Source organism: Peromyscus maniculatus, chromosome 19 (genome assembly GCF_049852395.1).
Source record: "Peromyscus maniculatus bairdii isolate BWxNUB_F1_BW_parent chromosome 19, HU_Pman_BW_mat_3.1, whole genome shotgun sequence".
Taxonomy (NCBI): domain Eukaryota; kingdom Metazoa; phylum Chordata; class Mammalia; order Rodentia; family Cricetidae; genus Peromyscus; species Peromyscus maniculatus.
Window position 1 is genome coordinate 41,310,489 of NC_134870.1, and position 17,916 is coordinate 41,328,404.

At 41.9% G+C, this 17,916-nt stretch overlaps 1 protein-coding gene across 1 annotated transcript in view; it reads left to right on the forward strand.

The window, feature by feature from the left end:
* Positions 1–17,916, forward strand: part of Hsd17b4 (hydroxysteroid 17-beta dehydrogenase 4) — a 93,719-nt gene that overhangs the window by 37,823 nt on the left and 37,980 nt on the right. Inside the window, exons 8-12 of the mRNA XM_042264354.2 lie at positions 1,288–1,475; positions 9,634–9,725; positions 13,358–13,382; positions 15,221–15,349; positions 16,884–16,984. Of these exons, the coding sequence (XP_042120288.1) occupies positions 1,288–1,475; positions 9,634–9,725; positions 13,358–13,382; positions 15,221–15,349; positions 16,884–16,984 (535 nt within the window). The remainder of the gene's footprint in view (positions 1–1,287; positions 1,476–9,633; positions 9,726–13,357; positions 13,383–15,220; positions 15,350–16,883; positions 16,985–17,916) is intronic.

Below are 17,916 nucleotides of genomic sequence, written 5' to 3' on the forward strand. Positions count from 1 at the left end.
ACTAATACACTTCCCACGAACCGTTGTCACTTTTGGTGTGTGACACTATTCTTGGGGAAACAAGATGTGAAGCAACGTCTATTCATCTCAGATAGGGAACCAACAGCAGACAGAAGTACGGAAACCGCCAGACGTCATCTTGGCAAAAGGAAACAATGAGTTTTACTGGAGTTCATTACAGGAATGTGGGTGAGGTGCCACTAGCAGGAGAAATGACTGCAGGTTGGAGTGACCTTCCAGGGCCTCAGTGGAGGGGAGCCTCTTCCGGACAGCTCAGCTAGGCCAAGAGTGGCTTTCAGCAGCTGTCTTTGCTACTTAATCCCCTTGGGGAGCGGGGAAAGGGTCTAGTGAATCCTGTTGGTTTCAGGGACTTCCTGAAGTCTTTGAGTAGTTTACTTACTGAGCTTCCTGAGCTACCCAGCAGCATGGAGTGTTTCACTTCCCCTTAGAACATCCTGTTGTTTCCCTCTGTAATCATCATGTGACTTGATGAGCTTCCTCCCAAGACGGAAGATTTTCAGTTTTGTAGGAAACTGCGCACAACAGTGTTAGAAAGCAGTGCAGGCACCGAAGATTTGCTCTTTAAGCAGAATCTTGTTGGGTGTGCCCGGAAACCGGCCAGACAGGGATGAGTTGCCATTTCTTCTGATGCTAGCCCACCATGAGCTAGACTTCGTGAAATGCTTGGCAACAGGACTCCCGTTTATTCCTGCACGAGTGTAGCTTGATGTGGTCCATTTCTACCATCCACACTGGGGTCAGGCTTCAGACAGTTGTAGAAGCAAATTTTTATTGATGCTGTCTTTTTTTTTTTTTTTTTGAGACTTCTATTTTATCTTGATCTTGACAGTTCTGAAAGTAAATGATGTGACTTATTTTATTTGTTCTAAGTAAAGTGAGGTTGGGTTAGGTTATAAGATGGCATTTAGTATTATCCAGAAACTGAGCAGTCAAGCCATGACCATATTTCCTGCTAAAATTTTAATTTACATGTTGCTAGTTTATATTTATAAATGTGATTGTTTTTGATAGATAATATGTAAACATTTATATTTAAATTCAGTTGGCTCTGACCAGGTGGTCTTTCTGTGCACTTAAATCCTATAGTTGAGTTTTGAAACGTCACATTTATATCAACATTATTCTGACTGATGAGTCACGGCTGTGAGGGGTGAAGGGTGGTGTGTAGAGTTGCTTTGAACAGGCACCGCAGCATCAGGCCAGAGTTAGGATTTCAGTGTTAGCAGAACCCGGGAGAGATGATGCGGAGGGGCTGTTTTCTTTTAGGATCCTCATGACTTCCTCAGCCTCTGGAATATATGGCAACTTTGGCCAGGCAAACTATAGCGCTGCAAAGATGGGCATCCTTGGCCTCTGCAACACTCTGGCCATTGAGGGCAGGAAGAGCAACATTCACTGTAACACCATCGCCCCCAACGCCGGGTCACGGATGACACAGACCGTGATGCCGGAAGGTGAGTGTGCTTAGACCCTGCGCTTCTCCCACACCGTGTGTGCAGTAAGCTTTGCAAGGGGACTTGGTCTTCCGAATCCTGAAAAGTTCTTTCCCATTGCAAAAGCATTTCGTGTGATTTATGGCCGTTGTTGAAAAATTTAGAGTACAGTGGAAAGGATGAAAAGTGGCCGTTGATCTCCTCACAGAAGTAAACTTTCATCCTTGATCTCTGCATAGTTAGGTGTTCACACATATCTCTGTAGACAGGATAATAAGACTCTTACTATTTTAGAATGATTATGACACAATTATTTATAATAATAGCTTACTAACATATAATATATAAAATACAATGTGAAATGCATGATATAAATATGAAATGTAACATACTTTATTTTTAGAGCAGTTTTGCTCTATGGGAAAGTGGGGCAGTATGTTCAGAGTTCTCATGTATGTCTCCCTTCATGGTTTCTGTTAATGCCTGGGGTGTCTTGTTATAATTGATGAACCAATACTGATGTGTCGTCGGTAACCCACGTTCATAGTTGCATTAGGATTCCCTTTGTCTTCCACAGCTGTAATATATACCCTTATGTGTCTACTTTTACAGCATCATGCAGAGCTCACCTGTGCCTCACCTTTTCCTTCCCTTTTCCTTCTGGATCCTCTGGGGGAGAGGGCATTAAAACTCATGTTTGGACGTGTTCCATGGTTTGGGAGTACCACAGTTTGTGATTACTTACATATGAGGGCATCTTGGTTACTTCTGGGTTTTGTTAATTGTGAATAAAGCTACTGTGCTAGGTAGTTTTTATGGTAACTTGACACAGGCTAGAGTCATTTGGAAAGACAGAAACCCAATTGTGAAAATGCCCTTACCATACTGGCTTGTAGGGAACTTCCTGACTAGTGATTGATGCTGTTGGGCACATCCTGTAGTGGGTGGGGCCACCCCAGGCAGGTTGTCTTGGATGGTATAACAAAGCGGGCTGAGCAAACCATGAGGAACAAGCCAGTAAGGGGTACTGCTTTGTAGCCTCTGCATCAGTTCCTGCCTCGGGATCCTGCCCTGAATCCCTGGAGGATGAAATAACGCCCTTTCTCCCCAAATAGTTGTAAATCTCTCCCCTTCTTGTTTCATGTGTGTTTTTCCTTCAGTCTGGATTCGTCACGTGAAAGGTAACGTGTGATTCTTGCCTTTCTCTGTCACTCATGTGCTTTGGGTATCTATCTGCCTCGTATTTTCTGTCTTTTATTATTAGAGCCCTTAGCATATTTCCTCCCAGCTTGGTAATTCCCGACTCTCTGCTGTGTTTGAACCTGGCTCTGGCACCTGTTCCTCAACCTGCATTCTTGTTGCCTTTTAGCATGACTCCATTTTTTGTTTAATTCTTTACACGATGCTTCAGGTCACACGATCTGGGGCAGATTGTTTGTGTTGTTAGGAGTTAGGTTGTGCTTACCCTTTGCTTTAGGTGTAGGTATCAAATCCATTTCTTTTTAATTTTTTTTAGTTTCCAACGTCAGTTTATTGTTATTTACAGGTTATCTCTCCACTTCTGCTGTATGAGTTATGTTCTGTCTGTCTGTCTGTCTGTCTGTTTTACACGTTGACTGCAGTTTCCCCTCCCTCCTCTCCTCCCAGCACCCCCCATCTCCCCTTTGCCTTCCTCCACCATCCACTTCTTCTCCATTTCTATTCAGAAAAGGGCAGTCATCCCACTGATATTGACAAAACATGGCTGTAACTAGAGTTTTCCTGCCTTGCCCACAGTCAGGACAAATCTCTGTCACCCGCCAGTCCCACAGCCGCTCAGACCCATCCAAGTAAACACAGAGACTTATATTGCTTACAAACTGTATGGCCGTGGCAGGCTTCTTGCTAACTGTTCTTATAGCTTAAATTAATCCATTTCCATAAATCTATACCTTGCCACTCGGCTCGTGGCTTACCGGCATCTTCACATGCTGCTTGTCATGGTGGCGGCTGGCAGTGACTCTTTCGCCTTCCTGTTCTTTCTTTTCTCCTCTCTGTTAGTCCCGCCTATACTTCCTGCCTAGCCACTGGCCAATCAGTGTTTTATTTATTGACCAATCAGAGTAATTTGTCATACAGACCATCCCACAGCACATGGCATATCAAGTTGTAGTATGACTAAGCACCTCTCCATGTATTAAGGCTGGACAAGGTGACCCAGTATGAGGAATAAGGTCTCAGATGCCAATAAAAGAGTCAGAGACAGGCCCTGCTCTCACTGTAGGAGTCCTGCAAGAAGACCAAGCTACACAACTGTCACATATATGAAGAGGGCCTAGGTCGGTCCTATGCAGGCTCCCTGTTGTAGTTCAGTCCCTGTGAGCTCTTATGAGCCCAAGTTGGTTGATTCTGTGGGTTTTTCTGTAATGTCCTTGATGCCTCTGGCTCCTACAATCCCTCCTCCTTCTCTTTAGCATTCCCTGAACTTGGCCTAATGTTTGGCTATGGGGCTCTGCATCTGTTTCCACCAGTTGCTTAATGAAGCCTCTCTGATGACTATTGGGCTAGGTACCCAGTCTATGAGTATAGTAGATATTGTTAGGCATCATTACATTGACATTTTTTATTCCTCCAGTCAAGTTTTGTTTTATCCCAGCCTCTGGGTCCTGGCACTTCAGGCAGTATCAGGGGTGGGCTCCCTCTCACAGCGTGGGTCTCAGACTGGACCAGTCATTGCTTGGCCACTCCCACAATCTCTGTGTCACCCTTATCCCACCAAATCCCATAGGCAGGACAGACTGTGGGTCGAAGGTTATGTGGCTGGGTTGGTGTCCCAGTCCCTTCACTGGAAGTCTTGCCTGGTCACAGGAGGTGGCCAGTACAGGCTTTGTATCCTCTTTTGCGAGGAGTCTTAGCTGGGTCATCCTTATAGATTCCTGGGAGTTTCCCTTACACCGGGTTTCTACCTGACCCGGAAATGACCCCTTTTCCAGTTGGCTCTTTCCATACTCTTCCCCCGCCCCCACCCACCTGATCCCTCATGTTCCCATCCCCACCAGCCCCCAGTCCACCCATGAAATCTCTTCTATTTCCCCTTCCCAAGGAGATCTGAGTGTCCCTCTTGAGCTCTCCTTGTTACTTAGCTTCTCTTGGTCTGTGGATTGTAACACAGTTATCCTTTACTTTACAGTTAATATCCACATGTAAGAGACTCCATACCTTGTTTGTCTTTTTGGGTTTGGGTTACCTCACTCAGGATGATTTTTTTCTAGTTCCATCCATTTGCTTTCAAATTTCATGATATCGTTTTTAACAGCCGAGTAATACTCTGTTATGTGTGTGTACCACATTTTCTTTAGCCATTCCTTGGCTGAGGAACATCTAGGTTGTTTCCAGGTTCTGGCTATTATGAATAAAGCTGCTGTGAACATAGGTGAGCAAGTGTCCTTGTGGTATAATTGAGCATCAATTGGGTATATGCCCAAGAATGGTATAGCTGGGTCTTGAGATAGATGGATTCCCAAATTTCTGAGAAACCACCCTGTTGATTCCCAAAGTGACTGTACAAATTTTCATTTCTATCAGCAATGGAGGAGTGTTCCCTTTGCTCCACATCGTCTCCAGCATGAGCTGTCTGTCACTTGTGTTTTTGATTTTAGCCATTCTGACAGGTGTAAGGTGAATCTCAGAGTTGTTTTGATTTGCATTTCCCTGATGGCTAAGGATGCTGAACATTTCTTTAAATGTTAAAACATTTAATTTAATGTTTTTAATATTTTAATATTTAAAGAATTTTAATATTTAAAGAAATGTTAAAACATTTCTTTAAATATTTCTCAGTCATTGGAGATTCTTCTGTTGAGAATTCTCTGTTTAGATCTGTACCCCATTTTAAAAATTGGATTATTTGATTTGTTGATCTTTAATTTCTCGAGTTCTTTATATATTTTGGAGGTCAGTCCTCTCTCAGATGTGGAGTTGGTGAAGAGCTTTTCCCATCTGTAGGCTGCTGTTTTGTCCTATTGACAGTGTCTTTTGCCTTACAGAAGCTTTTCAGTTTCATGAGGTCCCATTTATTAATTGTTGATCTTAGTATCTGCACTATTGGTGTTCTATTCAGGAAGTTGCCTCCTATTCCAATGCATTCAAGGCTATTTCCCACTTTCTCTTCTATGAGATTCAGTGTATCTGAGTTTATGTTGAGGTCTTTGATCCGCTTGGACTTGAGGTTTTTTTTGCAAGGTGATAGATATGGATATATTTGTATTCTTCCACATGCTGACATCCAGCAGCATTTGTTGAAGATGCTTTCTTTTTTCCATTATATACTTTTGGCTTCTTTGTTGAAAATCAGGTGTACATAGGTGTGTGGATTTATGACTGAGTCTTCAGTTTAATTCCATTGATCCATGTGTCTGTTTTTATGCCAATACCATGCGGTTTTTATTACTACAGCCTTGTGGTAGAGTTTGAAATCTGGGATGGCAATACCTCAAGAAGTTCCTTTATTGTACAGGATTGTTTTAGCTATCATGGGTTTTTTGTTTTTCCATATGAAGTTGAGTATTGTTGTTCCAACGTCTGTAAATAATTGTGTTGGGATTTTAATGGGGATTGTGTTGAATCTGTAGATTGCTTTTGGTAAAATGGCCATTTTTACTATGTTAATCCTACTGATCCATGAGCATGGGAGATCTTTCCATCTTCTGATTTTTTTCTACAATTTCTTTCTCCAAAGACCTGAAGTTCTTGGCATACAGGTCTTTTACTTGCTTGGTTAAAGTTAGACTAAGATATTTCATATTATTTGTAGGTATTGTGAAGGGTGTTGTTTCCCTGACCTGTTTGTCATTTGTATATAGGAAGGCTACTTTTTTTTTTTTTTTTTTTTTTTTTTTTGGTTTTTCGAGACAGGGTTTCTCTGTGTAGCTTTGCGCCTTTCCTGGAACTCACTTGGTAGCCCAGGCTGGCCTTGAACTCACAGAGATCCGCCTGCCTCTGCCTCCCAAGTGCTGGGATTAAAGGCGTGAGCCACCACCGCCCGGCTACTTTTTTTTTTTTTTTTTTTTAAATTAATCTGGTATCCAGCCACTTCACTAAAGATGTTTATCAGCCGTAGGAGTTCCCTGGTAGAATTTTTAGGGTCACTTACGTATACTATCATATCATCTGCAAGTAATGATACTTTGACTTCTTCCTTTCCAATTTGTACTCCTTAAATCTCCTTTTGTTGTCTTATTGCTGTAGCTAGAACTTCAAGTACTACATTGAATAGATAATGGAGAAAGTGACAGCCTTGTCTTGTTCTTGATTTTAGTGGAATTGCTATGAGTTTCTCTCCATTTAATTTGATGTTGGCTGTCTGTCAGCTTGCTGTATATTGCTTTTATCATGTTTAGGTTTGTTCCTTGTATCCCTCATCTCTCCAAGTACTTGTGCTTACCCTACTGTTTAGTTTGGGTTTCCTTAGAGACTCTGTTAAGATAGCATTTGTGTCATGGAACACTCTGATCTGTAGTCTGTTGTTGTTACATTAGAGCATTGTTCATATGGCTGTGCATTCTATACTTCTATGATTCACTTTCTATTTGTTTAAAGGGGCTGGAGTCCTAGTTTGGAACCATCAGAGGTCTCAAGTTCTGATAAGTTATGACTTTGTTTATATTTGATTATAAGTTATTAATGTTTCTGATTTATTCAGTGTGACCCACACTGGTCACTCAAAAGTGTATGGTTCAGTCTGTAAGTTTTGTGTATTTCTGTGGTTTCTCTTGCTACTGACTTCTCGTATTATCTCACTATGATCTGAGAAGACAGGAGGAATTAGTTCTTTTGTATTTGTTAAGACTTGCTTCCTGTCCTAAAATGTGGTGTATTTTAGAGGACGTTCTCTGGGTTGCTGTGAAGAATGTGTATTCTGCATCTGTTAGATGGATGCTTTGTAAGTAATTGTTAAGTGCACTGGGTCCATAGTATAGATTAACTCTGAAGTTTTTTTTTTTTTTTAAATTGGTTACCAGTCTATATAAGTTATCTGCTGATGAGAGAGGGTGTTGAAGTCACCCACTCTTATTTTATTGGTACCTATCTGTTCTTTTATGTCCATTAGTGTTTGTTTTGTCTGTACATGTATAGTTATGATTGCTATGCATTATTTTCTTCCTTTTCCCATTTTGTGTGTGTGTGTGTGTGTGTGTGTGTGTGTGTGTGTGTGTATGTGTTGTACATTTGTTTGTGTGTGTATGCTTTTATATGTATGGATGTGGTTGTGCATGTGCATGCATGCATTTTGTGTTTTATGTGCATGTGAATACCCCAGGTTGATGTTGGGAATCATCCCTTTTTATCTTCTACATTGAGGCACCATCTCTCAATCAAATCAGGAGCTTACTAATATCGCTGGTCTTGCTAGCCAGCTTGTTCTGGCATCTCCTGTCACTGCCTTCTGAGGCTAGAATTACAGGCAGGGTGCCACACCCATCTGTCATTTATGTGGGTTGCTGGGGATCCAAACTCCCATCCTCACAGTTGAGCACAAGCACACTAAGCCTCTGGGCTGTTTCTCCAGTCCCATGTTCTTTATGGGTTGTCTGTGTTATTAATATGTTCCGCTGGTCTTTGTCTCTTCTGACTACTCTTGGATTGAAGTTTGCTTTTTCTGTTATCATCCTATCTGCACTGGTGTTTGTCTAGCTTCTGCCTGCTTGGTAAGTTGACATAGATGTTTTTTTCCTCTGTGTGTGTCTTTGCCAGTGAAGTCTATTCCATAGAGACAACAAAAGAAGCATCTTGTTTTAAAACCCAGTCAGTGAATCTGCATAATTTAATTGGAAAATTAAGAGTATTTACATTTTGGATCATTGAGAGAGGTTTTCTAATTCCTTTAATTTCATTGTTTTTCCGTTTGTTGGACTCCTGTTCGTTTCTTCCCAACTTACTATTAGGGTCCCCCTCCTCCTCCTCTTTCTCCCCTCTCCTCCTCCCCAGCATCATCAGCACCGCCATCAGGGGTTTGTTGGTCTATAGAGCTGGGTGCTACCTCTGTTGTTCCTGCCATGTGGTTTCTTTGCTGGGTTCTCTTGGTTCGGACTTTCTTCCTTTTCTGTGTTTAGGATTCCTTTAAGTGTCTTTTGTAATAACTGTGTCCTTGATGCCTGAGCAACAAAGTAACAGTTTTTCAGGCGAAAAGTAGGTTGCCTTGGCAAAGATTGGTGAGCAAAATTGCATGCAATTAGATTTTATATCAAAATTTCCTCTGGACTGTGGTGGTGCATGCCTTTTATTCTAGCACTCTGGAGGCAGAGGCAGGCAGATCTCTGTGAGCTTGGGGCCAGCTTGGTCTACAGAGTGAGTTCCAAGAAGCCAGGGCCACACAGAGAAATCCTGTCTTGAAAAACCAAACAAAATTTTGTTTTTCATGTAAGTATAATTGTATTTGGTTATATCAATTAAAGTTTGCACAGTCCTTTAGGTACAACTATAAGGTATTAGGTATTATAAACAAATAAGGTATTCTAGGATATAGTCAAATCTTATTTGAGCTTGGGACATCTTAGTACCACAGGCAGGGAAAGTACTTTCAATTACCAGCTTACCAAGGAAGACCCGGGAGCGGGGAGTTGAGTCTTGTGCTTGCAGAGCCAACACTGGAGTCCAGGTCTTCGCTTTCCTCATGCAGCTCTGTCTGCACTAACATGCTACTCGCAGAAGTGCAGTGGGAGCTCATTCTTGGAGGCTTTCTTCTCCTGCACAGCTGCACGCTCCATCTCCTCATCATCTGTGCTTACGCTGGCCAAGGATGCTTGTAGTTTCCTAGATTCTTGTTAAACCGCAAGCTGAGTAAAATGACTTTGAGAGTGAGTGGTACCCACAATTGTCAATTTTTGTTTTATGTTTCTCAACAGTTCTTGCCTAGGCAGCTCTGGTAATTTGTTTTTTTTGCAATGAATACATGCAACCCATCATTGAAAGGCACACATGATACCTATGACTGGAGAAACTCAAGAGTATGTTAGGTTTTTCTCAGTTGGGATGAAACAGCTCTAATATCTTTTAAGCTTAGATTAATTATCTAGATATAATTTTGTTCACATTTATTTAAAAAATCTCTGATTATTTATGTAAAATATTTCCAGAATGTAAAATGACTTGTGAAACCTGAATGTGCTCTTGCTTATAGATGTCCTTGTCTCTATTTCAGATATTGTGGAAGCTCTGAAGCCCGATTACGTGGCCCCTCTAGTACTTTGGCTTTGCCATGAGAGCTGTGAGGAAAATGGTGGTTTGTTTGAGGTATTTTGAGACTTTGTTTTTCTTCTAAAGACTTGTTTATCTAATTAAATTTTAAAAAGATTGCATATTAGTTTTTCCCAGATGCTTACACTTAGAAAAGTCTGTGCTGGTTGTCTGACTTGATTTGTCAGATATTATGTATATGTTGTTAGGGAACAAGGGTTAAACCAGAAAAGGTGGCATATGCTGTCTACACTGTTGTATGTAGCCAGCACTCTGGAGGCCGAGGCAGGGGGACCTGAGTTTGTGTTCTGCTGGGCTACATAGCAAGACCCTATTTTAAACAGACAAGTGTGGATCCATGCCCCCTTTTTAAATTTTTTTTTAAAACGTGACATTATCATTATAAATTCTTTTTTAGAAGCTGTTTGTTTTTAATATTTTTTTTCCTAATTGCACTGTGGCTTATTTGTTGTGTTTAGTAAAATATAAAGTCTCTTGATTTAAGAAGCTGAATGATAACGCAGACAGTTTGAGTCAACTAGGCAGGCTTGAACATTTGACCTAACACTTGCCAGGTCACAGGGTCACGGTGTAAATTAACCGTGCAGAGCTTTCGTTTTCTTGGGGTCTTTGTGACAATTATAAATCATTAAAGACCCTTGGCATGGGAGCCTAGTATTTCCTTCCTCCACTTTTAGTTATAAATCATGTTTGAGTGTGACAGATCAATAAATACAGCTTGTTTATTTTAAATTCAGCAGTAAGCTTTTCTATTTTTCCCTATTATGAAGCTTTCCAAGTTTATTATAAAAACAAAAGCTACACACAGTCCCATCATTTGTTGGAATCATTTGTACTGCTAAGCCTTATGTAAGGCAAGGGCTCTTTCACCATCTCAGCTCTATTATGTTTATATTTTTATTTTTAGACAGGGTCTCACCTAGGCCAGCCTTTAACTTAGTTCGTAGCCCCAGGTAGGCCTTGAACTTGAGCTCTTCCTGTCTCAGCTGCTCAGGAAGGCAGGATTAATAGATGCACATCCCTAGACCTCGATAATTTACATATTTTAAATGTCCATTTGTGTCTGATCTCCTTATTTTAGCCTAAAGTGTTGTATATTAGATCTCTCCTTACTCCATTTTTGATACTCTGGCAAAAATGAACCTATAGTGTATAGACTATAGCATTAAAAAAAATACTTCTTTTTTTTTTTTTGGTTTTTCGAAACAGGGTTTCTCTGTGTAGCTTTGTGCCTTTCCTGGATCTTGCTCTGTAGACCAGGCTGGCCTCGAACTCACAGAGATCCGCCTGCCTCTTGCCTCCCGAGTGCTGGGATTAAAGGTGTGCGCCACCACCGCCTGGCTTCAAAATACTTCTTAATAGCAAAAGAACCTGCCTCAGTTTGAAGTAATATATTATTAGCCAATTTCATTTGAATTAAAAGCTGATGATGAATGAAGGAGAAAAGTTCTCTATCTATTTGAGCACAGCTATGTGCCTCCACCTTTCTAATCATACCAACTGAATGTAAATTATGTAAATTAAACATAGGAAGAACTTTGCTCTCTTAATTTTACAGGATAGAAAAATTTAATGATATTGAGCCACTTAGAACTTGAAATTTGGTCTGATCTCTTTTTACCTAGCTAGGAATCAAAATATTACTTATTTCTTTATAATTATGTTATTATTAACTGCACAAAATAATATATCATCTTTGCGGAAATCTTAAATACATAGGAATGTAAATAGAAGAAAAATAAAACCATACATTAATTACTATCCCGAGAACTACTATTAATTTTTTTTAATATCTCCTTCCAGTCTTCTATTAGGTGTGCATTTTACATAGACTATTCTTTTAGGCAGAAATTTTATATACATCCTCATCTCTGTAACCATACAACTGAGATCATGCATACATATAAATTCTTAAGTTGTTATTTTCTGAGTGGACTTTTTTTTAAATGAGTAATATTTGATGTATATAATTGAAAAATATAATAAGAAATATATGTAATGACCTGAGTTTAAACTTGAAAGCATGCTTTGCTCAGTTCTGATGGATTCCTGGAGTTGTTAGTGGTAGATGCAGATTGTCCAACTGCTGCAGTTACTTTGGCTTCTGATAAGAGTTTGTAGTTTGCTACTTCACTCACAATATGGTTAAAGGTGATGTTATTACCAGATTGCTGGAGAAACACCTCAGTCAGGTGAGGTGGTCCAAAGTTAGAGATGCTGACCTTTGACCACCTTCCGAAGAACTAACAGGCAACCAGAGGAAAGAAAGGCTTAGTTCAATTCTAATGAGCTGGAAGGCAGGAAATGAAGTCTACTTGGCAAGAACAGAAGTCGGGCCCACTGAGGAAGAATGAAGAGCCAGCTGCTGTGAGAAGGGCTGCCCATAGTGTTTGCTGAGGTGGGCACTGGAAACTGTTTTGCCCAGGATGAACTGAGCCTTGAGCAGGAAAAGTGCCCCGTGTCTTCCAGCTAGCAGAGGAGAATAACCACGGTTTGCTATGTCGGCTTTCACTTTGTGGTCAGCTAAGGTGATTCCATGTGCTCCCAAATTTAGAATGAATGTTTAGGAGGAAATATCTAGCCATATTGTTTACCTTAAAGCTTTGGTCAGTCAGAAAGGTGTCCAGTGCAGCCTTGCTTTTAAGTAACCAGTCCAAACAGTTTAAGGATTGTTCATTGAAAGGCTGATGTTTGAAAGTTTGAAGTTGCCTTCTTAAGAATCTGTCTCTTTCCCTGATTCCCCATCACCCCTGCCTGTGGTCAAAACTAAAGCTGATTAAGCCACTATTAGTTGGATATATTATAAAAGGTGTGAGTACATTGCCTTAGTTTGGGTTTCTATTGCTGTGAAGAGACACCATGACCATGGCAACCCTTATAAAGGAAAACGCTTAATTGGTACTGGCTTGCAGTTCAGAGGTGTAGTCCATAATCATCATGGCAGGAAACATGGTAGCAGGCAGGCAGACATGGTGTGGAGAGGTAGCTGAGAGTTCTACATCTTGATCCACAGGCAGCAGAAGGAGACTGTGTGCCACACTGGGCATATATAGCTTGAGGATATAAGACCTCAAAGCCCACACCTATAATGACATACTTCTACCAACAAGGCCACACCTCCTAATAGTGCCCCTCCTATGAGCCAAGAATTCAAACACTATGGGGGCCATACCTATTTAAACCAGCCCACACAGTAAAGGAAAAAGGTTATGAAACGTGTTAATGTTGGACCTAGGTCCACTACATTGTCTGCTACTCATGTGTTTCTTCTGTTATGCATGAGGAATTCCGGTAAGTTCTGGCCAATAGTAGTGTGTGATGTGAAAGTATACGTTTCCTCCATCAGATACTTGTCCCCCCTAAGGTTTACCTGAATGACCTCTAAAATATTGCAGAGAGAAAACGTAGTATCTCTTCCTGTGGGAATAGAATGTCATCTTTTGCCTTATCTCACCTCATGCGTCCCCACAGCTTGCCTGCGGCAGGCTTCTGCTTTGATGCTGTCAGCCTTGCGAAGGCTTAGACCGGGGGGTGGGGGTGGGGTGGGGGGGTTGTGCAGAGCTTAATGCCTCATTCACTGTCCTCTTGCGTCCTAGTCCTCCGCATAACTAAAACGTTCTCTTAATGATTTACATCAGGTGATTTTTTTTCCCCCTTCTTTTTGTTAGGTTGGAGCAGGCTGGATTGGAAAATGTAAGTCTCTGTTGGGTTTTGGCTTGTGATAGATTTTTTTTTTTAATTTTATAATCTGTCTAGCCATTAGAGCTGGATAAGGATTTTGCTTAATCACTGGTGTTCACATACCCAGACTTGAATACTGTTCCAGCAAAACATACTAAAGCCTGGGAGTTATGCTGCAGCCTCTCGTAGTCTTAAGGACTTGTCTGCTCTCCCAGAGGTAGCGGCTGGTCGGTCTCACTCTCTTCAGATACTGTGGTTTCTTTTGTGTGGACCTTTATACTCCCTCCAGTGACTCTGGCATCGCGCATGCTTCTTGCTGTTTCATCAGAACAGTGAGTCGAAGAGAGAGCTGTCTGAAAGGTGGGAGGAGCCCATTCTAGACGGACAGGCAGGTTCTCCAATTCTCTCATGTAACTCTCTTTTGCTTAGACGTCAGGAGTAAGAGAGTACAGGGCACAGCTTTCGGGGACAGAAGCTGCAGCTGGTCTGTGGGAATTGTTTCCTCCACAGGAAATTCGTTTGCTTCACTCTTGATATTTTCTTTCTTAAACCTTCCGAGCTTCAAATAGTGTAGTTGCCTTAGAGAGTTAAAAAATGTGGGAAATTGCCGGGTGTGAGGGAGTCTTCCTTACGTCCCAGCACTCAGAGGCACAGGCAGGTGGATCTAGGACAGCCAGGGATGCATGGAGAGACCTTGTCTTGAAAAACAAAGTGAAACAAAACAAAAAAGTAGAAAATTCAGAATCTCAGCTTGCTTTTAGTTGTCTGCTGGTATCACAATTAATCACAGAATTAATTGAGTTATGTAGGAGACTGTTGTCATATATATATATATATATATATATATATATATATATATATAATTTATATGCATACATCAGTGACTTCAGTTGAGTTAAACATAAAGGGACTTACAGTTCTCAAGCATTTTATTATCTTAATGGCATTTAAATAGCATTTAAAACAGCAAGGTTAATGTTGCAGTAACAGCCACATATGGGCACTTTTACAGGAAGAAAAAAACCTAGAAACTTGGCATCTTTTTCATTCCTTTAGGATGTCTTAAATTGAGTGGCCACTAGTGCCCGCTCGCCATCATCTTCCAGTGTCATTAGTAGTTAGTTATTCCTACGGAATGTTGAAAGAAGAAAACACTGTTAACTTTCTCAAGAGAACTCAAGAGCACCGGTACTTCTTGTGACCCTGCAAGGTTCTGTGGGGGCTGTGGAGATGCAGGGCCAGCAAAGGAAGGCTGAAGGAGAGTTATGGGTGGCTGTGTAGTCCAGGATTTGTAACTGGAACCTCTGCTTGCTGCCAGGTCTAGTTCTCAGTGGGCAGCAGCAGACACTGTCCTGCCAGTCAGCACCTACAACCAAGGAAAGTGGAGTGTCTTTTGCTAAGGGATCTGTGGTTGGTGTGACTATGTGTGACTGAATCTCCAGGTTCAACAGGAGATTGTGCAATTAGCAGTTCCTGACAGTTAGAGAAGTCTTTTCTTCAACTTCAGATATTTCTTTTTTCAATTGAAATTTAATTTAATTTTGTGTTATTTAACCTGGCATATGAAGTGGTTGGTTTTACTACAGCATTATCCTCCATTTATGTTCTTATGCTTCATGCCTATTCATTTCCCCCTGCCCTTCAGCTGCAGATCTTTCTTTAAAAACCTGACATTTCTGCTAATGGGCTTTTAAAGAGAAATGTAGTCTCAGATTTTTTGGTAGAGCTCTTCAGAAGCCGGAATGTCTTTCCTCTGGGATTTTCCTTTCTCGTGAAGATGGCTCTCCAGCCTCTTATGTTCTGTCCTTCAAGCTGCGTGCTCAGTGTCTTAGTCTTGTCTCCATAACCAGTGCGCTGGGAGCGGACCCTCGGAGCCATCGTTAGACAGAGGAACCAGCCCATGACGCCCGAGGCAGTGAGGGCCAACTGGGAGAAGATCTGTGACTTCAATAATGCCAGCAAGCCGCAGACCATTCAAGGTACAGTCCCAGCCATTAGGTCCTGGTCAGGGAGCAGAGGCGACAAGCTGTCTTCTCGATAAGCAGTTTCATCTGTTCCAACTGTGCTGATGCAGACACTTGGGTCTTGGGCACCTACGTAGTTTCTGCTCCACTGGGTGCTAGGAGTCTTCATCCTTAGGAGAGCGTTGATGCTGTCATAGGCAGTTTCCTCAGTGTTTCTTGGTCCCGTGTGTTTGGTTGGTGGGTTTCTGGTGGATGGACAGTAGTGGGGCGTGTATTCGTTTGTGCTGTATGCACTTTCTCCCCAAATGGTGCTGAGTTTTGGAGTCCTCCATTTTCTAGTCATATGCTCTTTTTATTTTTATATTTATTTTTAAGTGTGTGTGTGTGTGTGTGTGTGTGTGTGTGTGTGTGTGTGTGTGTGTGTGTGCAGGTGCCTTTGGAGTTCAGAAGAGGACATCAGATGTCCTGCAGCTGGAGTTTTAGGTTATGAACTCGCCAGTGTGGGTGCTGGGGACTGAACTCAGGTTCTCCCTGAGAGCAGAATGCACTCTTAACCTTGGAGCCATCTCTGCTAGCCACATGCTCTTAGTTGGATGCAGTTCTCTCCATTGCCCTCAGTGTGCGCTCATCTGGTTTTTGCTCCTGCTTAGCTCTCTTGTTTAGTTATCGAGGTGGCACTGAGTCAGCACATTGGTTTGCTCTTCTCCCTTCCGTCCTGGCTCCTCCTCCTTTTCTCACCTGGACATAGTTTTAGGACTTCAGAAAAGGTCAGACCCCAAATGTTCAGCAAGATTTTCCCAGATATTCTGAGCCATGTTGTTCTTCTGTAAGCTGGACTCCTACCATGTGAACAGCTAATGTAACTGTTCTTACTGCCTTTGTTTCAGAGGTCTGGCTTATTAACTGCATGCTGAGTTCCTTTGAGGCAGAGACCATTTCACATGTGTTTATGGTTTGTGGTGCTGAGGGTAGAACCCAGGACCTTGGGCATGCTGGGCAAGCACTGTACCACCAAATAGAATCCAGTTTATGTGGAATACCTTTTTTTTTTTTTTTTTGAGACAGAGTTTCTCTATGTAGCTTTAGTACTTTTCCTGGATCTCACTTCATAGACTAGGCTGGCCTCGAACTCACAGAGATCCGACTGCCTCTGCCTCCCGAGTGCTGGGATTAAAGGATTAAAGGTGTGTGCCACCACCGCCTGGCTATGTGGAATATCTTAAAAAATATTTCAAATTAATTCTTTGAAAATTCCATGTATGTGTACCATGTTTTTTGGTCATATTTACCCACTCCATCCTTTAACGGCTCCTATATCTGCTTTCTAACCTCTCACCCCCCCCCCCCCCCCCCCCCCCGTCTCAACTTCATGTCCGCTTTTTGTTGTTGTTTTCCTAACCCATCTAGTTCGGTACCATGGTTGTGGGGCCACCCACTGGAATGGAGGGCCAGTGGAAGTGTGTGATAGATGTTCTCTAGCATATTGTAGTTTTCTTTACTCAGATTTTACAGCAAAGCTCTATCTTTTCTTGTCTTTTTATAATTGTAGAATCAACGAGTGGTATAATAGAAGTTTTACATAAGGTAGATTCCGAAGGAGTCTCACAAAATCACACCAGTCACGCGGCATCTACAGCCACATCGGAATTTGTAAGTAGGGGAAGTGCCTGAAGCTTGCCTACCGACCCATCCTCCCACCCTTTCCTGCTTAGCCTTTCCCCTGGAAACAGTCACTCTGTCGTTGATCATGGAGACAATCAGTGGTGTGTCTTCAGAAAGCGTTTATGATTGTCTTTGGAATAAAACTGAGTTTGAAATATAAGGAATTCATGATGACCACATGAGCATGTGGCTTGAAGTCAATTCTGAAGCTGTCCAGATAACTCTATTCTTCTTTTCCACTTTTCTTTTACTCTGAGATTTTTCTGGGATGTACCATGACTTTTGCTTTGATGGAGCTCTGTCTTGAGAGGAGAGGAGGGGATGTGTGTATTGCTTTCCAAAGCTCTTCTTAGTGTGTGAGTTGGGGTAGGACAGTGGAAGGTACCAGCTCAGCTTCTGCCCTTGGCGTTTCTATGTGATAAGTATAGGAGCTGAAGGCTTTTCTCTGCTTTCAGGGGTATCGTTTTGTGTGTAATTTTTGATAGTCTTTCTTTGGAGTTGTGATGAATCAAGTTCGTTGCCCAGTTGATGTGTTGACTAGCCACACCTTCCTTGCTATTTGAAAAGTAACCCAGGGAAATACTAGATGGAAGAGAGAGAAAGCTGTTACCTCTACTGCTGAATGATGATGAAAAGGATGAAAAGGACCTGAGATGACGTGGGATCTAGGGTTGATGTGTGGTGTTCCTGTGAGTCTGCCATGATGTGGGATCTAGGGTTGATGTGTGGTGCTCTGTGAGTCTGCCATGATGTGGGATCTAGTATTGATGTGTGGTTCTCCTGTGAGTCTGCCATGATGTGGGATCTAGTGTTGATGTGTGGTGCTCCTGTGAATCTGCCATGATGTGGGATCTAGTGTTGATGTGTGGTGCTCCTGTGAGTCTGCCATGATGTGGGATCTAGTGTTGATGTGTGGTGCT